A 24,606-nucleotide genomic window follows, 5' to 3' on the forward strand; every position below is an offset into this window, starting at 1 on the left:
CATGTCATGAAACCAGAGGACAAACTCCAAGGTTTTCAATGGCAAGTTTCTGAAAGCGAATCTTCACATAAAAGTCGGTACTATCAGTACTTTCTGGGAAACAAAAACAGGCTTTAAAACTGCACATAAATTTGCTGGAGCCCTTACTCAGAGAACGCCTGGATTAACAGCATCATAATAGGCTGTAATATTCAATATTAATCATACTGGTTTTGAGACCAATAAGACTCTGACTTTCCCTGAGTGCGTGTGTGTGTGGTATAGAGTGGCAGGTCAGTGTCGGTCTGTGAGATTGTGTGGGTATCCAGATAGCTGTATACAACCAAGAGGAGCCACTTCTCTAGAGATCTCATTGCATTAAAAACTGTCTTCATTACTGGCCTAGACAGGGTTAACACCACCAAGTACAGAACTGTCTTCATCACTGGCCTTGACAGGGTTAAAACCACAAAATACAAAACTGTCTTCATCACTGGCCTAGACAGGGTTAACACTACCAAGTACAGAACTGTCTTCATCATTGGCCTAGACAGGGTTAACACCACAAAATACAAAACTGTCTTCATCACTGGCCTAGACAGGGTTAACAGCAAGTACAAAACTGTCTTCATCACTGGCCTAGACAGGGTTAACACTACCAAGTACAGAACTGTCTTCATCACTGGCCTAGACAGGGTTAACACTACCAAATACAAAACTGACTAATAGCACATTGCCCTAAACAAATAAGGAAACATATGTAACTTCTCTGTGTACGTGTGTGTGTGTAAGTGTGCGTGCATGCGTGTGCGTGTTTGAATGTATTGACCTCTTGTATTACAACGAACGTCACCGTGTTTATTTCTCAATGACGCCCCGGTCAATTCTGACATCTGACAATGCTTCATAGTTGAGTTTTGTATGACTCAACAACACGCCGTACCGCTGTGTTGACTACACCGCTGCTTTAATGTTGTCACTCTGACTTTCCCTGAGTGTGTGTGTGTGTGTGTGTGTGGTATAGAGTGGCAGGTCAGTGTCGGTCTGTGAGATTGTGTGGGTATCCAGATAGCTGTATACAACCAAGAGGAGCCACTTCTCTAGAGATCTCATTTCACTAAAAACTGTCTTCATCATTGGCCTAGACAGGGTTAACACCACCGAGTACAGAACTGTCTTCATCACTGGCCTAGACAGGGTTAACACCACCAAGTACAGAACTGTCTTCATCACTGGCCTAGACAGGGTTAACACCACCAAGTACAGAACTGTCTTCATCACTGGCCTAGACAGGGTTAACACCACCAAATACAAAACTGTCTTCATCACTGGCCTTGACAGGGTCAACACCACCAAATACAAAACTGTCTTCATCACTGGCCTAGACAGGGTTAACACCAAGTACAAAACTGTCTTCATCACTGGCCTAGACAGGGTTAACAGCAAGTACAAAACTGTCTTCATCACTGGCCTAGACAGGGTTAACAGCAAGTACAAAACTGTCTTCATCACTGGCCTAGACAGGGTTAACAGCAAGTACAAAACTGTCTTCATCACTGGCCTAGACAGGGTTAACACTACCAAATACAAAACTGACTAATAGCACGTTGCCCTAAACAATTAAGGACACATATGTTACTTCTCTGTGTATGTGTGTGTGTGTGCGCGTATGCATGTAGGTATTGACCTCTTGTATTACAATGAACGTCACTGTGGTTATTTCTCAATGACGCCCCGGTCAATTCTGACATCTGACAATGCTTCGTAGTTGAGTTTTGTATGACTCAACAACATGCCATACTGCTGTGTTGACTACACCGCTGCTTTAATGTCGTCATATTGTCACATCCTGTGTGGTAAATCCCTGTTAGTCAAAGTGAGTTACACAGAACATTAGACACTATTTCCTCATGTCTGTCTCACTGTCCTTTTCAGACTGAATGCCTTTCAGAGGGTCAAACACAAAAAGGAAAGAAATGCTCTCTCAGTAAGAACTTGGTGCTAAAACACCAAGCACACACAAAAGCTTTAGGAGTAGGAGAGGAGCATTTTTTTGGGCGTGTGGATCCTCTGTCAAACTGAAGGATCGGCTACACTGGGAAACGGTTGTTTAGATCTTAATCTCCTCCCTATAGACTCTCTGGAGTCAGTGCTGTAGGACGAGACAGTGAATCAGCACTTCACACTATGCAAAACAGAAGGCCATTACACCTGATGGGGAATAGGCTTTACAGAGCTACAGACTGGGATCTGTCCGGCCCACGGCATAGATCCCTTATTTTTTCTCTTTGGAAGCCTGGCTCTCCTTCACTCTGTCCTCCCCCACATAAGTCACAAATGAATTTTTTCTCTCTTCTATGGCCGTTGATCTGTAAGCTTAAACATAATTCAGCCTAATGTGTGAATCAGCAGTAACCCTTCGTTTACCGAAACTCTTCACCAACGTTTGACAGCCGTCCGTAAGGAGATCTGCGCGGTAATTCAACTTGTGTTGAAAAAAAGAGCTTGAGTGGAAACAGGAGAGTGTGCATAAGAGAGAGTAACCTTACATTATCTACAATCTTATTTCAGACGCTAATACAGTATTGAGCTGCCAATAACCGTACAATAATAAAACCTAATGATAAATATAGAGGAAAGACACATATATATATATCAATTTAGCTGAGGCATGGAGAAGCTATGAACATTTTGAAAGCTCTTTACTCTGACTTACACTACTCCACATGGGAACACTGACAGGCTTTTGCTCTTACATCTTCCATAAAGACCATAAGCTGCTGGTGAATACAAGGAGCGTTTGAAGTCTGGTTTATTGTGGAGAGAAGTCACTGAAGGAGTCTCCTCAGGAGAGCTGACCCTCTCCATCATGGGTCAATTCATGTAAAAAATACATTTCCTACACACTGCAGGCAGATAACATAGACGCAGCAACTGAAGTCCTTCAGGACAGTGGAAAGAAAGAAAGAAAGAAAGAAAGAGAGAAGGAAAGAAAGAAAGAAAGCAAGAAAGAAAGAAAGAAAGAAAGAAAGAAAGGTTATAGGTGAATACACAAGGAGAGGCTGTTTCTGCTGTCACACATAGCATTCATTCACTGTGTGAACACTCAGAGTGTTTATCACATGCCCTTTCCCATACTGCCTCCATCATCATTTTACAACCCCCTCTGTCTGTCTCTCTCTCTCTCTCTCTCTCTCTCTCTCTCTCTCTCTCCACCTGCCTAGCTATCATTCCATCTTTCCCTCATGGCCTCCACCTGCACATCTCTGTCACTCTTTGTCATCCACCTCTATCAGCCCCTTCCCCCCTCCCTCTCCTCCCTTGTCCCCAGTGTGGGAGGAGAAAGTGTATCTGGATGGCCTGCAGGGGAGCTCAGTAACCTGTGGCCAAAGGCCATTAGCGCTGGCAACCGAGTGGGCAAGAGACAGAGAGGCAAAGACCGCCAGCTGAGAGACACAGACCAAACGGAAGGAGAGAGTGAGACAAAGAGAGACCAGAGACAGATCAGAGAGAGAGGACGGACAGAGACGCAGAAATACAGAATCCTTTTTTATTTTTGTCATTCGTATAACTTGGTTTACATCAGATGCTGTGCAGTGCTGAACATAAACCAAATATTGGGCCTCACATCATACTATGCATTCTCTTAATACAGTTTAATAATAGGAAACAGGGTTGGGAAAGCTGATCTGAGAACTGCCTTTAGGTAAAGGAGTTAACTGTCAGGAAGTGTGATGAATGATTGCGCATAATTAAGAGTTCGGTACACACAGACGGCAGTGAGCAATCAGAGCGCTGATGCATATCCGTACAAGAGACACACGGGCGTATTCCTCGTATTGATGGATCACACGACAAGCACCCAATCTCTATGCGCATGATTATGCTCTGTTATTGGGTACAGTAATGGTGTTAGACAGAGACAGAAGGAAGGAGGTCTACATGATGAATGCATTACAACCACAGTGCGTGCGCACGTACGCGAGCGAATGCAAATATATGTGACTAAATGAGCGTACGAGAGCCTGCGTTACGGAGGTTTGCGTGGGACTTCGTGTACATCTGCGAACATTTGAGAGAACGTATGTGTGAACATTTGAAAAGTGAGAGGGGGAGAGGAACAGAGTGCGTGAGAAAGAGAGAGAGAGAGAAAGAGAGGAAGAGAGAGGGAGAGAAAGAAATAAAGACAGAAGACTACAGAAGCTCCAGCTAGAATATGACACCTACGGAAGAGAAAAGAGAAGTGAGACTTTAAAACACGTTTCCGACGATAAAGCCACTCAACCCGGAAACCCAATATGAACAGAGGAGTTTCCATAGGAACGAACATGGGAATATACACTAGCACAAAAGCAGACATTACCACATCAAACAGGCTTTTGTGCTCTAACGAATGCCATATACGATAGGAAACGTCATCTAGAGAAAAGCAGTGCTGAAGAGTGAAAGACTGTGAAAAAAAAAGGAGTTTCGACCACTGGGACATCTGGAGGGAGCCAGGTAGAAAAATATGCAAAACACACACTTTGTTCAAAAAGGGAGGATTTAGTCTTTAAGGACATTTTACATGACTACACCTAAAGGGATTCATAATGTACCTGGGGGGAAGGGGGGGAAGCATAACAAAGCTAAGCCTTCAAATTGAACAAGGTATTCAGACTATTAATAACGCTTTGAAATGTTTCCCCTCTAACGTGTTTTCAAACAAGAGCTCTTCAGGGCGCAAACAGACCTTAAAATGCGGGCGAAAACTTAGGACGGTGATTAGAGGTCATATTTTGAAAAAAACTCCAAAGAACCGGTGCCGCGGTAAACGTTTGCAGTCTGAGTGCCATGGCTTAAAAAAAGCAAAGCGATGACGTGAGCTGTCATATGAGTGAAATACAACAACCTCAAGGGTTAAGGCTGCTTCCCTATACGCTATATGCATACGCTACACTCCAGGCCTTTCAAGTATGTGAAAAAAGCCTCGCCACAATCTTCCAACCATGCTATGCCTCTCCTTCATGTCTAAAAGCACCATTAAGCTTTAAGAGTGAAGCCCTGCTGTTTGACATGGCTGTGTTATTATTGCTGTGGAGTTAAAAAAAAAAAAATCCGTTCTCTTAGTCAACAGGGCACTGTCTTTCACAGGCCCCTGGTAATCAGTCTCAGGAGAGGCAGGACCCAAAGAGATTTAGAGGTGTTAATGAAATGAGCACAGCCGGACCCAAACCAGCCCAGCAACAGCGTTCAGACATTCCCTATACCCGCCTGGAGAATTCCTCCCAGCTGTTGCCATGGTCACCTCCACCCAGTCTGCTCCAATCTGCGAATTAGACTGTCAGAAATATTAGCAGGGCGGGGGTCCTGTCGCCATCATTATTAACGTGATTATGGGGGCTATTTATTAAGCCGATAAACATTTGATACCTTGGTGGCGGCGCTGCTGTCTGTGGGAAGAGGAGAAATCAACAAGGCAAGAGAGGCAATGAGACAGGGATAGAGAGAGTGAAAGTGTGAGGTGGACACAGGCTCTAAGTCTTTCTTCTAAAGTCTGTATTTGCCACTTGCCGGGCCTGTGGAAAGGAGTACAGGATTTGAAGGAGAGACCATTCGAAATAGGATTCTGAAAGAAAAGACAATCTAACGAGACTAAAGGATGTAAGCCGTCGACAGGAAGCCGGCCAAAAGCTTGAGCTGATTCCAGTCAAGTTAAACGTTGTGGTGGATCTGTACTCCTCTCTGTGTGATTACTGTTCTCTTCATCATTTTACCCTTCTGCCGCTGATGGAGGAGGTGCGGAGCGGACTTCTATTGGGTGTCTGAAATGTGGCTGATGAAGTGGAGCTGGCAGTCATTGATTAAAATCTGATGTAGTGTTAGCGTCAGCCCTGCTTCTCACTGCTGCGTAAGCCAAGGGCCGATCACACACACACACACACACACACACACACACACACACACACACTGATTAAGACCCTGGACAATCAGGCATGAGTGCTCTCAATCCAATCCAGTCAACAAATTACCTTCAATCCTTTAATGAAATAGTAATAGTGGGAGAATGACTGGACAACGCAGCTCTTCTCTAGGAACGGAGCTTTTCACACGGCTTAATCTGGCCTGACAAAAACCACCAATCTCTCATCTCCATTCTCCGGTGACGCCAGTGCCTCCCAGGCAGAGCTGATCCAGAACACAGCGTCTCTGAATCACCGTGTGTGTGCGTGTGTCTGATTAGACTCAGCAGCTACTACAGGCTGGCCAGGCCTTAACTGCAGCCTGGATAGACCAGAGCAGAGCTGTTGCAGTCCGAAGAGAATCCACAGAGAAGATGAACAGAGTTTAGAGGAGAGATATAAAGGGTAAAGGGGTCAGGATGACAGAACAGAGAAAGAGGACAGAAAAGAGGAAGAGGATGCTAGAGAGAGAAGGAGGGACAGAGAAGGAGACAGAGGGCGTGGAGAGTAAGCGTGGGACCGAGGTAAAAAGTGTGACCTTGGGATGGCCGGGCAGGCCAGACATTACCAGCCGAGCAAAGATGACTAATGAGGATTGATGGTGTGTCTGAGTGCAGCGGTGTCACAGCCTCTCTGAGTGTGAGGTGATAATTAGGCTGGATGAGAATAGGAGGAGGAGGAAAGCAAAGAGGTGTGTGCGTGTGTACTCAGCGCCACACTAATGAGATTAGCCCACAACACACACGCACGCGCGCGCGCGCGCACACACACACACACACACACACACACACACACACACACACACACACACACACACACACACACACTGGGGAATCCAGGTCAGATGCAAATGTGTAAGCTAGAATTGTGTATGTCTGTGTGTGTGGGAGATTCATGCTAGGCTGATGAATCAAGTGGTGATCTGGTATCACACTGTAAAATGCAGATTTATTTTAAAACTCCCTTCCACCTCCAACAACTATGGCTTCGACCAGCTCAAAAGCCTCAATTCAGCTATACACGTCTCCCCTCTACACTTCTCTCCTCCCCTCTCTCTCTCCTCTGCCTGGTTCTATTGGCTGGGGCTACGTTAATCCTTTTTAGCAACCGAGCAGCTTTCTGTCTGCCAGAGAGACAGTCGGAGGAGACCAGAGTCTGCTTTCACTGAAGACAAGGAAATGCACTCTGTGCTAGATAAAAGATTAGAATGCCATATTCAATATGATATGCAATAAAAATAACATCATATAAAACAAGCGTTGTAAAGTAACAGCCTATGCTACATTATCACCAGATAGTCCCTTATTCAATGTTGTTGTGTCCTGATATTTCTGTGATATGGTGATAATTCGACAGGGGTAAGCAAGAAACAGAAGAAATAAGGTTGATATTTAAAAAACACAACCTTGAGAGGTGATCTGATCTTTGGTATGATGACATCAGCGTCTCATCTGCAGGATAGTTAAGTGGCAGAGGAGGATGAGAAGGGGGTGGGGGGGGGGGGGGGGGGGGGTGGCGGCAGTGTAGGATGAGAAGGGGATGGGGGGGGGGGGTGCAGAGAGAGAGAGAGAGACAGACAGGCAGACAGACAAACAGAGAGATCTTGTTCTCTTTAAAAGCACAAACACAAACGCTGATCATCAGCATGCTGTCTAGTCTGACACTTTGGGCTATTTGCGTATGAGACACTCCACGCAATGTGTGAGTGTGAGTGTGTGTGTGTGTGTGTGCGTCTACCACTGATTACACAGTCACACAGATGCACCGATAAAACAAGATAAGCTGTCTGCTACTCACGCTTAAATCTGGAGAGGAAAATTACACCATTTATACATGGCTTGTGTTGTTCTGCGCTTATCTGCGAGCGTGTACATATATAAATATACATATATAAGTGAAGCCACAGACATCAACATTTCTGAAAAACAGAAAGATGACATAGAACGAGATGGGGGAAAAAAAACAAAAACATAACAGGTTGGTAAAAGAGGGAAAGACTACTAAAGAAGATGCAGGGGCTTCTTTGCCTGCGCCCACAATGTCTTGTGGTGAAACCCACTCATATTGAGATGCAATGTGAAAAACGGTGGGACAGTGTGTCAGAGATGACTGAATAGACTCTGTTTGTTTGTGTGTGAGTGAGTGTAATCAGTTTGACAGTACTTAGTCATGTCCAGACAGCCTCCACAGTCACTTCTGTGATGATTAGCTAATGAGCATGATGTCAGTGCAGCTTAAGCCGGTGAAAGACATGTACTTATCGCCATGGTTACTCCAACCTAGCCATAGACAGGCAGAGGTCAAAGGTTAGAGGTCATAGATTAAGGAAAAAGGCCACAGAGGAAGGGCTTACACAGGAAGCCTTTGGCATCATCGAGGTAAGATGCAGAAAATCTCTTGGTATGTCCTCAAAAGGAACAATGGAAAAACAGAAAGAGTAATATAGATGTAGCAATGGCTGAGTATTTATCATCTCACGTACCAGCATTAACTCAAAGTCCAGCATCCCATACGCAGGGAGGAGAAACTGGGGGGTTTGTGGCGGCTACAATACCATTTCAAAGCCTACATGAATGAGTTTGCTCTTCTTTCAGGACTTCCTCTGACCAGAGTTTTGTTTCTGATTGTGATTTGGTCTTAAATATAATTTTCTCCTGTCTGAAGAGTGAGCCATAACACAAACCGACTTACAAGTTTCTGCTTGTGTCTCTTAAGCCGTGATGGGGTTGCTTTGCTTGAAGGTACATTAGGAGATCTTAACACCCTCTAGTTACTAAGCTTTTTCCCTAAACACCAGAGACACTACACTATACCTCAGCGCTGCAATGGGTCTGAACTGGGTTGACGATAACCAGGTCAACAAACTGCGGTGACAGCACCCTGTACTGTTTCAACCATAACGAATGACAACTCTGCACATGACCAGTGTTCGACTATTAGATGTACACATATCTTTGTGTAAATGTATCTTATGTATCTATTGTTGTATCACTGAGATCAAATGTAGGTTGAGTTCCCAAAGGTTGGAATACTGAGGCAGGCCACAGTTACAACCAGGTCAAAGAGATGGACAGAGGGAAAACAAGGCCAGACAGGCTGGGCTTCTGGCCACTCAGCACTGAGGACAGGCATTAGTCAGGGTGGAACACCAAGAGAACACCTGACACATGTTCAAGAGTGCTGAGGACCTCCAGTGTTCTGTTCTGTGTTCTGCTCTGTGTGTGTGCGTGTGCGTGCGCGCGCGTGTGTGTCTGTGTTTGAGTGTGTGTATGTGTGTGTGCGTCTATGGCAGCTCTACAGGTTCACTGAAGCCAAAGTGAAATCCCTGTAAAGCAGGAGTTGGCATTGACACACAAGCAGCTTATCAGCCTGTGCAACATATTGTGGGAGAGAACACACGATTTAAAAAAAAAAAAAAAAAAAAAAAGACAAACATCCATTTGAGACAGAGAGGGAGAGACAGACAGGGAATGCAGTCAGAGTGTGTGTGTGTGTGTGTGTGTGTGTGTGTTTTAGCAGGCAGTAAATGGGTCATTCTCTGACCTGTATAATCAGACACAGTGGTCTCATAATCACCCAGCTGTGAGGAGAGCCTGCCCTCCCTCACCCATACTATCAACCCAGAGCACTGCCATCGGGACCAGGCCGGGGCACACTCATACACAGGCACGCGTGCACGCACACACAGACACACGCGCATGCACACACAGACACGCGCGCACGCACACACAGGCACGCGCGTACACACACACAGACGCGCGCGCGCACGCACACACAAACACGCGCAAACACACATGCACACGGTATGTCTGATACACAATTTCACCGAGACACCTGTGATTCTTTAGGATAGACACACACACTTCCTGTCAGTGATGGAAGTCATCTATTCAAGGAACAAGAAAGAGAGAGATGAGAAAAATATGAGGCAACCATTCTCACCGCCATCCATGGTCACAGCACATGCTTTAGGCTACTTGATAAAAGAGCTATTCCATTATTTGTTAGCTTTTATTACATGAATTAATTACGTATAAAAAATCATAACTTAGAAAACAACTTCATAATCATTTGTAAACAAGTATTCTGTCTTCAAAGACAAGACCCTGGGTATTGATGGAACTGATCATAAAATATCTCACGGCAACAGCGACAGTTTTTAGTTGAAAAAAAAGTCTGCTCCAAACCTATAACTGTACTTTTAGCACATAGGAGTCTGACTCCACGTTAGCTGTGTGCGTGTGCGTGTGCGTGTGTGTGTGTGCATGTGCGTGTGTGGCTGAGGAGATGAGTGTCTCTATGGTTAACCCTGTGAAGTTGAGCTAAATGAATAAACCATATCTCCACTCAGCGTGTGGCCCAGCCTGCCTGGAGCTTAATTAGAGTCCGCAGCCTGGAGATAAGACACATACACACACACACACACACACACACACACACACACACACACACACGTACAGACGTACACACGTACACACGTACACATACACACATAAAACAATCCTTCCATGTGAGATTATGGGCTGTTGCCTCAGTAAAGACTCCGAAAGAGCAGGTTTATGTCCGTGGAATTCCATGGGAATCCAGAGTTAGAACAGCTTTGGTTTTCTTGTCACTGTCACTGAAATACAACACAAACTGAAGAAAAATAATTGGCTTTTATTTAGTATTTCTATTTTGGTTTGGTTATCTGTGACTACAATTTATAAAACGTACTCCTAAATTCACAAGAGTGTTGTGACAATCTGGTCAATACTGTAAGCACAATTCTGACAACATTTACTTTAACTGCTTTGGGAGAACTGATTCAACCTTTCTCTGGCATGGTTTGAACTGTGTCTGGTGAGTTGGCTGAAGCCCTGAGTTTAACTCAGTCTGGCTAAAATGCCATGCAAGGTGCTACTGTATGATGTGAGATTAGCGATAATCCAATAATGACTGGGACCAGATTAGAGGCCCGCTGACTCCACCTCCTGATCGTGGTCTCAGACAGAGCCACAATCAGGCCACTGACCTGTCTTTGCTTTTGTGTCTGTGTGTGTGTGCGCGTGTGCGTGTTCGACTATGTATTGGCAACAACAGAAACTCACACAATATCCAAGACTATTCCTTATGTTACTCAAAGGTAGAGAGATGGATGGATGGATAATCAGAAAACAAAATGCAAAGAAAAACCAAAACAACCAAAAAAAAAAAAAAATCTGAAAAAAGACAAAAGAGACAGAGACAGACGCAACAAAGCAGACGAGACAGAAGGAGGCAGACAGGTCACGGCGACATGTTGGTAAATCGTTATGATGAAAAACCAGGATTGAGGGTCAGATAATGAGTCCCTTCTTAGAAAAATCCTTTTCTTCCGGTATGACCCATTACCATGGAAAGGCTGCAATAGTTTCCAAGGCAGTGTACCATACCAAACTGACAATTTACCAAAACACTACTCCCTTCAGTGCGTGGCTATTGTTCAATTTCATCTGCATGCCCTGAAACCACATTACATCATCACGGTCCAAAAAGGCTAACGCTCCATCCAACTCTCTAATCTCCCAATACAATCACCTTTCTCCAGGAAAGTCCCAGTTTAGCCTACACCAGCACAACAAGACAGAGAGAGAGAGGAAAACCAGATCTCTGGCTGCTAGGCATCGATTGCGGAGCAGATATACACAGCGTGGGAAGGAGGCATTGAAAGGCCAGGACACAGCAGAGCTGCCTTCATTACTGCCTGTCTGCCTGGTACCGTGAATGCCCTGGGAAGCGGTCAGGCACAGTCGTCCTTTCCACTGCCTGCAGAGAAGAGCCTCTCAGCAGGCAGGCGGTCAGGCCGGACGCCTGTGAGTCAGCCCCTCTCCAGGGCTCCAGACGACTCCGCAGTGGATGACACACTAATGAGAGCGAGTGACATTCAGAATCCACAGGAGGAGAGGAGAGGGGAGCACAGAAGAAAAGACGAGAGCAGACAAGAGGCCATCGTCGAAAGCAGACGAATTCTTCAGTCAAAATTTCAACAACGACCTACCAGAGGACTTTTAAAAGGAAAACGGCACACAAAACCATGCGTATTTATGGATCACAAAGATTTCTAGAAGTTTTATAATAAGATGGATTTGGGCTGATGACCTGGATTACCTTATTTATTTTCTGAAAGCCAAAACATGTCTATTTCCAAGAATTCTAGGGTGAAACTCAACACAGTATACAAAAAGATTCCATTTAACTGTCAATATAGGGTGGGAAAAGAGACCTTAATATTTAAAAAGTAGATCAGTTTGCTGCTAAACCAGACTTTTTTCAATATAATACTTGAATATGCACAGCTACTACCCCAACCGGCAGAGTTGATTGTGTTTCATGTTCCTTTAAGCCCATGTAAAATTCCTTTAGCACAGGCTGGTGGAAGACCTCCAGTGAGATGAGGGACCACCCCATGGACAGGGCTAAGTAAAGCGGTGAGGCCCCCATTCCCCTGGGACAGTTCAGGAGAGTCCCTGGCTTAAGTCTGAGCACTAGACTACAGCCACAGATGACATCCAGCCACAAATCTCTCTCTCTCTCTCTCTCACACACACACACACACCAACGGGCGCCTAGGCACACTAACACACACACACACACACATATGCGCGCGCGCACACACACACACACACACAGGACTCAGACGAACAGAGGAATACAGCAAAAGAGAGAGAATAGGAGAGAAAAGGAGACGGAGAGAGCTAAAAAAAAAAAAGAAAAAAAAAAAGAAAAAAGACAGAGAGCGAGACCGTGGGTATTTCAAGTGGTGAGTGAGGGGAGATGGATTGACAAACACATCCCATCCCATTACCTCTTTTTCTTTCCTAATATTCCCTTCCCTAAAAGACCAATTACAGGTTCCCGTCAATCCCACATTAAACAAACATTAGGCCCCTTCGCTCCTGCCCCTGTTCTGCTCTGCCAAATTACATCTCTTCCAGATGCCAGTCACCCTCCAGCTATCCCCAGACTTCCCTGGGCACGGAGCAGGCCTGGCCAGCTGCTTTCTATTACCCTCTTACTCATCCAAACTCACAGCAAACAAGGGGAAAGAGAGAGAGAGAGAGAGAGAGAGAGAGAGGAGGGGCAGAGAAAGAGTACAAAGGAAAGAAAAACGAAGAGGACAGACTGACAGAAAGAGCAAGACATGCAACATGAGAAAAGTAGCAATGAAACCACGCATGTAATCTACAACAGAGAGGGAGAAAGAGCCGAGAGAAAATAAAAGAGAAAGGTCTTGAATGCAGGGAAATAAAGGAGTGCATTATGGGAAGAGAAAATGAAAGAGTGAAGGAAGGTCTGTTTATGAGAGAAGACAGAGAAATTTGAGCGAGCCAGTGCGTCACGCCGTCTGAGACGCGTACATGTACACACACACACACAATTCTCCAGCTCTCTTCATAAAGTGTACATTATTCTGTTCACCGCCGAGTCTGACCCATTTCATATTTTTACAATGACACAAAACAGACATTCACACACTCACACACACACATTCACTCAGGGAAAGGGGAGAGAGAGAGAGAGAGAGAGAGAGACAGAGAGACAGAGAGCATGAGGGACAGGGAGAGAGCAAGCATTCATGTCAACCTTTCACATTAACAATGCGAACTGAAATTGTTCCTGGCTCGATCTTTGTCATAAACAGAGAAAAAAACACAAAACGAAAGCGAGGGAGGGAGGAGAGAAAGAGACAGAAGAAAATTGTGATTGAGGTTGGGGTGTCTGGGTGTTGGGAGGACAGGGAGGTCCAGGGGCGGGCAGAAGAAGAAAGGAACAAATGCGGTAAGAACGGCGATGGGCGATGCGGGATAAGAAGATGGACCGGCAGGAAGAGCTAAGGGAGAGACGAAATGACAGAGGACGAATGACGGGGGGGTAGTGAGTAGTGACAAAGGATGAGTAGAGAGCAGAGGAAAGAATAGAAAAAAGGGGCATGGTGTGTGTTGTTGATGAAAAAAGAGACTGTTTGTCAGTTTAATGCAGAAGGACAGGTTCCCTGTGCAGGTCTGGAGGTGGCCTGCAACTACACAGTCAGCTCTAATTACACAAACACACAACACACACACACGCATGCACGCACGCACGCACACATACACGCGCACACACATGCACGCACAAACACATGCACGCACAAACACATGCACGGACACATACACGCACACACGTTCTCTCACACACACACACACACACACACACACACACACACACACACACACACACACACAATCCAGGGTTTGCAGCCATGCGAGAGAAAGCACATTTGGAATTTTGAGATCTCTAACACAAGTTACGAGTCATTTTAAGCCTGTGTGTGTGATTTCCTTGTATGAAAAATGTCAGCTTTCACTACAAGAACGAAATCACAAAATGATCACGCCAAGCTAAATGTTTTGTCAACAGGTTTTTTTTTTGGGGACGAAAATGTATGGATGTGAGAACATGAGTGTCTAGACAATACAACCACAGGCATATATTCTGCGTCAAACAGTCTGTCAAAGGGACAATAAGAGGTCTTTAAACTCGTAGCCTCAGAGTCGTGATAGTGTGTAATACTTGGCAGGTTGTATGAGTGTTTTGTTCCCACGGTCACATTAGAGGATTTCCCTCTTCATATCAGTAAAAAAAAAAACAAAACAAAAAAGGGCCTTCACAACCACCCAAAGAGCAAATACACATTACTGTAGACAAACAAAGAGAAAACACACATTACTGTAGACAAACAAAGAGAAAACACACATTACTGCAGATAAACAAAGCTGTCTAAAGACCAGTAACGGGAGAACTGTCAGATGGACTGATGCAGTTTTAATCACAGTCCAGACCAATCCGCACGGCTCCTTTAGAGGAAGATCCACGCCTTGTCCATGCCGAGCACGCGTTTAGCGTAAAGCGATGAGGTAAATTCCTACATCTTTTGTTTGGGTGGATGTTGAGTGGATGTTTTTGCCCTGCCACGGCTCTGTATCACCAGCGACAGACATAGCAAAAAGAGACGACTGCTGTTTCTCACTGAGACTGGGCCCTGGAGTTAATGTTGAATGTGTGACATTTAGGTCAAAACAAGGACAGGAAAAGTGGCGAGGGCAGGGAAGGGGGTGGGGGGGGGGGGGGGGTAATAAAAGAGGGGTGCAGGATGCTTCCCTCGCGCCTACGTGAGGAGCCCAATCAGAGAAGCCTTGGCTCCAGACGGCAGACGCGCCACTGCAGACGTCTACAAGGCTGCAGCCCCAGGCTGTGTGTGTGTGTGTGTGTGTGTGTGTGTGTGTGTGTGTGTGTGTGCGTGTGAGACAGAGAGAGAGAAAGGAGGAGTGTCTCCTCCAAACAGTGTCCTTTACCCCTCCCGACTGCCCCAAAACAAACAAATCCCCAGTGTTACCAACCCTTCCTTTACACACACACACACATACGTACACACACACGCACACACAAACACACGCACATTTATTTTAAACCCCTACTCACAAACAGATATATTTGCAAAACATCTCAATGCACAATCTATACCTCAACCAAACTACCCACCCCCATAAAACACAGTGCCCCGACACATTCCACCCCGATAGTCACAGACAACGCCCCTCATGCAGCAGATCAACCCCCAACACCCAAAGGGCGAGAGTAACACTAGTCTCCAGTCTCACTATCTCACTCCACCCTCACTTCCCAGCACCCCAGAGAAGTAAGCTGAGGACGTCTAGCCAGTCTGTCAAAACCCTAAAAGACAAGCTTGACCTGTCACTCACTGGGGTAATTCAGCCAAGGTGTTGAGATGTGCGTTAAAATGCATCTGATTAGTGAATGTAACACAGAAGGTGGTTTTGGGTAGAAAGAGGATGTTACAAAGATAAGAGGCAGGCATCTGAGATACAGAGGCACAGAAACTTTGAATATATATGTAGGCACTTTGATTTAGTGGATCCCTTTTTGTTCTTCACTACAGCACTCTAGATCTCTCCTGCATAAGCCCAGAGCGTCACTCCCTCATGGGCCAGTGTCCGGAGCCTCTGCCCCTTTCCCCGTGGCCCTGAACAGAGAGGTACTCACATAGTCTGGTAGGGCACTTCCATCATCTGAACCTAGTGGCCCATGTAAGGATTGCGTGGCCTGTTCCAAAACCTTATTGTGCTTCTTGGACAGCAGAGCAAACAGGCTGAGAGGAGAGAGAGAGAGAGAGAGAGAGAGAGAGAGAGAGAGAGAGAGAGAAGGGTTAATCATTAGGTGAAAAATAACAATGAGAACAAGTCTGAATTTTTAAAACAAGCATATGAAATCATCTGGGTTGTTGTTGTCATGCCCTTTACACCCCCCCCCCCCCCCAAAAAAGGAAAGCCCCATGTCATTTTGATGGATGACATCCTTACATTATTGCTGTGTTTACTTACTTATTTTGCAGGCAAGGAGTAATCTCTGTTATAAGAATTGGCCTGAGAGAGCAATTCCTGCTAAAACGATGTTATTCTATCCTTCATTTTTTTAATCATAAACTTCATCCGAACGAATGTAATCTTAAGATGAAAGGACACTTTTTCCACTTTCTAAACATGTTGTCACGTTATTTTTACATATACTTTTTTGCTATCGTGCATGACATGTTTTTTACAATATCATTCATGTTATTGTACAACACATTATGTTTCCGGAAAAAAAACCCTGCTTGCTGCCAAATTGTTTTTTTTTTTTCTTTCTTTTTTTTTTTTTTACCCACAAAATAAGGAAAAGTAGGAAAATGGGTCACGCTTTCAACCCAGCAGGACAACGTGGAGAGCAGAACAACACACAAAGACAGACTTCACAACGACTAGTCCCTGTCGACACAGCACAAAAAAGAGCAACAAAACTTTCACAAACTTCAATGTGATGGAATTGATTGGTTCACATTGTGTGGGCTTTCTTCAAAAAAAGAAAAAAAACAAACAAACCCCCCCCCCCCCCCCCCCCCCCCCAAATCACACAGGCTTACGACACAAAGAACGACTTTCAGAAAACCGCATTGTGTTTGAATTGATTGATGCACCTTGTATGGATTTTCGTTAAAAAGGCACAAACACACACACAAGCTTACAATATAAAGCAGTACGATTCCCTAATGAGACCTTATTCTATATTTACATGTATGTGAAACCTTAGCACTATCATTAGTCTACGGACGATGCATTTCCTGTTCTCCACACATAGCTGCGATGATTCATTCGCCTTTCAAATCTCAGCACACGGCTGAACATATGACAATGGCTTTTATCTTCGGTCTTCTGTATGATTTCTCTCAGCCCGTCTACACCAGCGCCGTCACGGTGAAATTCTCATTTACTCATTAAAAAAAAAGACACAGAAATACAGAGGAGAAAATGAGCTCGCTTTAAATAACCTCCAGTGGGAGAAGTCAGGAGAGCTGAGTGGAAGGTGTTGTGAAGGACTTGTGACATTGAGGTGAAAGCTGACAATGTGAATAAACCGTACGTTAAGCGCTCGGAAGACAGTGTCTCGTTTATTACAGTTCTCCTTCTCATTTATTACAGTTACTCTATTCGATCAGAGTATGTTCACCAACAGACAAACCGCCAGCAGACAACAGCCAACCACATAGGCCAACAATACTGTCCTCAGAGCATCCAAAAAAACCCAAAACAAATTCACGAAAGACTTTTCTTTTCTCCAAAACCATCAAGTCCTTCGCCTCCACATCACCCACGATGCTCTCTCTCGGCATCCGCATTAGACTTAAGTCTTAACGCTCCTGAGACAGTACCGTCAATACTGACCCTGAGAAGAATTCTCCAGAGACAAGACTTGATACAACCAGAGAAACAAAACACACACACACACACACACACACACAGAGACAACCGTAGTGACCTTCACACTCTCCACTCATCATTAACTTTAGGTCTATTCCTATTAGAGAGATGGAAAGCAGTGAACTGGGGTTAAATCGTATGCTATATTGCATGTCTGCAGTTGATGCAGAACGGAATGTGATTGGCACATGTTCTACACAGCAGAAATATCTCCATCCATCATCACATACAGGTTCTGCTCCATGGGTCTTGAGTGGCAGTCCTCATATGAACAGTATGGATAACCTTCATCAACGAGACATACAAAACACACTGTACATGGACACACACACACACACACACACACACACACACACACACACATACGTTGTGGTCAAAAGGGCTTGAATGGCAGCCTTTATGTGAATGCTACAGATACCCTTCAGCTACGGGAAACACAAACCACACACTACATAGGTTGATGCTCAGATTGACACAGATCCAGAAACACATGATAACAGAGATAAAAAAAAAACTTTCTGCAAAAGATTTTTTTTAGCAAGATTGACATGATTCTGAGACACACTAAATTGAGAATTTCCAACAGGAAAAAGATGAATTTGGAGGAAAAAAAAAAGGTAAAAAAACCTTCGATGCTTTCTGATAAGAATGAAATTGTGAAGCCTCTGACTCCTCGGGACCACTGATCATTAGATCAATCTGGTGAAATCTCTAGGGCTGGTTTCCCGTACAAGGATTACAACTAGTCATAGGGTAAATTGCATTCTAAATGGAAAATATCCATTCACAATGCAATTTAGTCCAGTACTAGGCTTAATCCCTGTCTGGGAAACAGGACCCTAATGTTCCCTTATCTCTCCACTCGTTTCTCTCTTTCCTTCTCTCTCTCTCTCTCTCTCTCTTCTGTACTCAGTGTAAACAGACTGAGAAACAGAGAGTGTGTTCAGTAGTTCTCGTTCCCCTGTGTAAGCAGCAGATGGTTCCTGATGTTCGCCATAACACACCACTGCCAAAAAACACACTAGTATGATCACACATCGAGGACCATCCAACTGCGTGTGTGTTCTATCTGGATGAAAACAAACACCCTTAATATTAGGGGCCTTATCTTCACTAAGCCTAATACTTGATAAATCACATATATTGTAATACTTCCAAAGATAACAAGATGACAACAACTGTTATTGCCAAACAGAAACAAAATAGAATAGTAGCTTGAAGGTAACGCCGTTAACACTAACACGACACTCCACAAAGTAATTCATAAAAATACATGGTGATTCACAACAAAAATGTAACAAAACAGTTTTTCCCAGTGCAATCTCCTGCACTTCAAACACCTCTGTCTTTAACCTCCAGTGAGCACTGAACTGAGTCACACACACAAACAACATGGAGGTCAACGTTCCAGAATAACAAATCTGGAGCTAACGTCAGGAAAATATCAGTCCTTTCATCCTGCATACACTGGTTACCTCAGAGACCGAAACAAAGCTCGCACAGAACATTCATGTTTTCAGGAACTAATCAGGGCAAAAAATGTTTTTTTGGGGTTTTTTTGGTAGCGTGTGCCTTTCCTTTCCAGGTAAATGAAATATGATTCTTAGAAACAGATCCAAGAGACAGCCTTAGAAAGCATTGTAACAGGGGAGAAAAAAAAAGAAAAGAAAAATCCCACATCGGTGTGGTGTTGATAAGCTAAGGGTGATGGCAGTTGGCTGGTTTGCTCTGTCACTAATTGACAGGGCACTGCCATAGACCATTGTTTTGGCACAGGCTTGGTGGCAGACTGTTCCATTGTTCGTGTTTAGTCTAGACAGAGTGCCTGGAAGCTGGGTCAGCCTGACCTACTGAGACTGCAAATTGCCTGGCCACCGGCAAACAGGGCTATCTGTCTGGGTCCCTCTCTCTTTCTCCGCTCTCTCTCTCTCTCTCACTCCCCCCATTCCCTCTCTCTCGACCCTTCTCTCTGCACCCCTCGCCACCTGCTCAGTCTCTCTGTTTTTTCCCCTCTCTCTCTCTCTCTCTCTCTCCCCCCTTTAAAAAAAAAAAGCCTGAGTCACATCCACAGTCTCCTGGTCTTCTTTAGATAATAGAAACAAGAGCAGACCACACTCAGAGGATTCTTAGTGGCACTCAGTGTTAAAAATAACCCTGTCTCTCAGACCAGACCTCCTCCAGCACACCTGTGTGACTTATCAGCCTCTCTCTACCCCAAGCTGAAGACAAGCCCGCTGTTTCCAGTGGCAGGCAGAGAGGGAGATGGGGGAGGTTTTTAAATTAGCACACTGATGACAAGGCCACAGAAACACAGCCGCAGGTCCATCTGATTGAGAGTATGCACCCGGGCACTATGGGTCTTATTGTTAGACGGCCATATCACGGATGAGAGACTAGAATGGTACACCTGGGGGAAGTCAAACTGCTAATGAAACCTACTAACCGTGGTCTGAGTGGATTTAAATGCTGAACGGCGATTTGTGTTAATAAAAAAAGGCGTGCTTGTGCTAGCTTTGCGCGAACACACAGACTAACTTCAGCACGACGAAAGGGCACACTTGTTAGCGTTGTCAGCATGAAATCATCAAGAAATACAATATTCCAGTCGCTCTGGGGGGTAGACAGACTCCCTCTGTCTAGATACACATTGATTACATTGATCATTAAATGCCTGCAGATGTAACTGGTGGAGAGATAAAGTAGTGACCTGAATCCAGTTACAAAGCATTACCATTATTCACTAAATATTCACATTTCCACAGACTAATAGCATTTCCAACCAGTCTAAATTGCACTCTGTCTACCCTGGATAACAACGGATTAAAATCCTACATCTTTTTTCTGTCATATATTTGTCACCAACGTTATATGGCTGTAAATCTTTTTAGTCATGAGACTAATACATCGGGCTGTGGGCTGATACTCAATCGGCCCTGAAATGGAAGCACAAGAGACGCAGTCATCACTTTTTGGTGCCCTTTTGGAAGTGTATGTGTTGCCATATGGACAAACAAATCCCATTTCACAATGAATTAAAAGGTTTGACTAAGATTCACTAATGTGTGCTGAGGCAGTGTGAAGTCCCTCACAGCTGGACAGGTTTCGGTCTGTGGATTTTTAATGACGAGAATCGGATCATTTTCAGAGCAGGGAACACGGGTATCCCACCATGCAAAGCTTGGGATATCATGCACATGCTGTAATGTAATCCATAAACTGGCATCACAGACAAAAAAAAAAAACAAAGAAGATGGAGGAGTAACAAAGAAGAAATGGAAAGAAAGGGTGGAGAGATGGACCATGCAAAAAAAAAAAAAAAGAATTTAATTTGGGAGAGCTTGTTAACCTGGAGGCATAGGACTTGAGTATGAACGAGCAATTCAAGTTCGTAAGCTCCTCCCCCGCATCGCCCGCGACGACCAGCAAGTGTCCCAGCCAACTGCAGCTGGACTGGGGGAAAAACTTACTGTCCAGCACATACAAGTACCTCTGCATGTGGCGGCTGGTAACACTGAAAGACAAGGGCAAGGGAAGGGAGAATGAGAGGAGGGAAGGGAGGACAAGAAAGAGAGAAAGAAGAGAAATCATCTTCATTTTCTCTCTGTTTTTCCAGTTAATTCGGGCTGTGGTGTTAGATTAGGAGAGAGCAAAGTCTGCGAAAGTAGAAGAGCAGATGTAGGAGTAAAAGGACAAAGGAAGTGGTGGGTCACATTTAGGCTATATATTTACCCAGGACATCTTAAGAAGTATTGACTGTCTCAAAATGAAAGCAATCAATAGCCATTTCAGAACAATGACTATTAGTAGTCCCTCTTCACGCCAATTAGCCTTACTGATCCTGAGAAGTAAGAAGGGATTGACCAGGCCATCATTTTATAAATCGATACCAGTTATAGACCCAGATGAAGAATTCCACTCTTTCTCTGGTTCCCTGGAGATGCTGATGCTAACAAGTCCACAGAGTGTGGTTAAATCATTAGCGTGGTGTACCTAACCATGCGCGAACATTTGCTTTCCCCTGGGTTAAAAATTTCCCCTCTCTCCCGTCTCAGACCGTTAAACGTCAAACACGTACACATTTATCCGATCACTCTGGCCTTGAAACAAAACGTTTCTTCAGCTTTGTCTGGCGAGACAGACAGCAGCGCAGTTTGGTTAATAGTAAATGGGATGGGGAACAGCCAGTCCACAGTGACTCTCCACTGCTTTCATTGTTTCAACGCCAGTTGGACGGTCTTTCCTTTAGCTTAGTACTTTTCAGCCACCGAGAGCTATCAGTAAGAGAAAAGGAGGGAGGTCAATAATCAAATAATATCAATTTCCAGGAGGAAAATTCAGAAGCATAATGAAATATTGTTGCATGGTCATCTGGACTTTCTTTCTTAAAGTCGATTATTTTTCAGCTTTCTTTCCAAATGGCTATCAGTGATGGAAGGAAGGGTTCCAGCAGTCAACATATATTAGGGGTTTAAAGAGCTGAAAGAACTAATATCAATAGCTAGCGGGAAAATGCACAAACATAATGAAATAAAGACAGCTTAAATGGATGAGGGATAAGGATGATGAAGACAAACAAAAGCTATGAGTGAATGTCCAATGTAAATGAACTGGAGAGCTAGCAAAAGGCATTGAGAAGTAAGGACATTACAAACTGGAGATTTTGTCAAATATATACTCTTTGGAACAGTCCTTCATCTGGAGCTAATTCAATAAAGTTGTGGAAGAATTTTCCATGGCTTCCTCAGAGTACACGGACTCAACATGGTCATCTGCACTGTGGCATTTCATTAAATAAAACCCTCAAAGAACATTAGCTGTAAACTGGGAGAGGGCGGGGGGGTTTGGAAACTTTGCTTGAGTTGTAATGAATGTATCCTGATACCCTTACCTCATCTAAGAGGGAAATACATATTAACATGTAGTCAGTGTGTTACTGTTTGTCATGAAGATCCAGTGGAACTGGCTTTGGACCTGAGGAGACATGCCTCTCCCCTCGTCTTCCTGTGGTCCCACGCAAAACAACGCAAACAGTCTGTGAATGGAGGGGCGAGAGAATGAGACGAGCCCAGCTTATGTGTGGTCATTCCGGTTTTTATGTCCCGCGACAGGCAAAAAGGAACAGCAAAGTGAGAGAGTGAGAGAGAAAGAGACAGTGAGAGAGAGCGTACACACACACACACACACACACACGCATGCACGCACACACGCACATGGAGACAAGACCACCACACTGTGTGGTCCAGAGCCAACTCATCCTTTGTGACTAACAGAGATGGCTGGTCATATTAACTTCCTCTCCCTACAGGAAGGAGAATCCTCCAGGCAGCTTGGAGTCATTAATGTGTTTTAAAGCTGGACCACAGGACCAGCACTGCAATCAGGCCTTTTTATGAAGACCTTCAAAGACACACAGCTGTTTCACTAACATCTAAACACTGAAAGTAAATACCTTAAAGCCATCTATTAAATACCTTAGAGGGAGAGATGCTTTGAAATGTTTACAGTACGTCAGAAAACAGCATAGAATAATTTATCATACAAAGGAGTATATTTTGAAGCTTTTTATGCGGGTTATCAACCCCCCCTCCCCTAAAAAAAAATAAAATGCTTGATAGAGAAAACTGAACCATCTTTGGAAGTATTAGAGTGGAAACTGCCACAAATGCCGATGGATACCACAAAAAGATTTTCAACTGAAAGCAGTTACATAAAATCCACTTGGAACTGAAAAAAAAGATTCATTTCTTTCAGGAGCTGAGAGTAGCAGGTGTTAACCAATAAGCTAAGCACAGAAATCTAAAGCACATAACTTTACTGACTAGAGAAGACTACAGAAACAGACAGCTTTGCTCCAGTATCTTGGCGTAACAGAGCAAGCAGTAGTGGAACAGTGGACATATTTCCACATTATGTCATAGTGCTGCTTGCCCCCTGGATGAGGTGGGGAGGGGTTCATTTGGGGGGGGGGGGGGTGCATGGTTATCATCAGTTCTAGGGCTACCAAAGAGACCTAATGTTTCACACTGCTGGGGGAGTTCAAACTACAGCACAGACCCTATTTCCCCAACATGCTCCCCTACAGCCTTATAAAGGCAGGACTGATTTCACACCAGAGAGGCTTAGCCATCACCAGACCTTAGCACACTCGTACGGGAGCCCCTCCAAACATTCAACTCTGCCGAGAAAAACACCTGAGAATGAGAGAGAGAGACAGGAAGGGTGATGAGGCACAGAAAGAGAGAGGAGAGACCGAAAGGAATAGGTAGTAGAAAATGACTGAAATCCTACATATTTACAGATAACTTTTAAAAGTCACTTTAAGTCGCACTCTTCACCGTGGTATACAGTCGACTGAGAAACGATCGTATGAAAAACAGGCTACTGTGTGAACAAAACCCCGAGTCAGAAGTGCGTGTCGTCCAGTTACGGAAGGTTCACAGTTTAAGCCACTGCATGGGCCATGCTGATAGAGAACTACAGTAAACTGAGTATCCAGCTTAAATAGTTCTGTCATTAATAGCAGTGCAACTCCACTGAGTGCAAAGGGGGCTTGGGTTACACATGCGCATTTCCAAACAGACACATAGCAAACATAAAGAAGCACAGTAGAATTGGAACTGAGCCATGGACATGGGATGGGGAGAGGAAAAAACAGACGACGAGAGAAAAGACGAGGGGAAAAAAAAGCAATAAAGAGAGAACAGAAACAGCGATATTCGCTCTGAGATCTATGTCACATTGCCAAAGAACAGAGACTGATATAATCTGAAGACGAGGAGCAAAAAGAAAGTTCCAGAATCAGGCACTGAGGTGTATTTTCTGCCTCCTGATGTGTTCGTATTTGAGGAACATGAAACAGGTAGAGCCCGTAA

General features: G+C 44.4%; 1 protein-coding gene across 2 annotated transcripts in view; it reads right to left on the minus strand.

The window, feature by feature from the left end:
* dym (dymeclin) overlaps positions 1–24,606 on the minus strand; it is a 70,405-nt gene that overhangs the window by 10,316 nt on the left and 35,483 nt on the right. The window contains exons 14-15 of one of the 2 annotated variants that reach the window (XM_030768287.1): positions 21,081–21,245; positions 15,984–16,089 (exon numbers count right to left, since the gene is read on the minus strand). In XM_030768287.1, the coding sequence (XP_030624147.1) occupies positions 15,984–16,089; positions 21,081–21,245 (271 nt within the window). The remainder of the gene's footprint in view (positions 1–15,983; positions 16,090–21,080; positions 21,246–24,606) is intronic. The other variant, XM_030768288.1, reaches the window with a different exon arrangement.

This window comes from Chanos chanos, chromosome 3 (genome assembly GCF_902362185.1).
Source record: "Chanos chanos chromosome 3, fChaCha1.1, whole genome shotgun sequence".
In the NCBI taxonomy this organism is placed as follows: domain Eukaryota; kingdom Metazoa; phylum Chordata; class Actinopteri; order Gonorynchiformes; family Chanidae; genus Chanos; species Chanos chanos.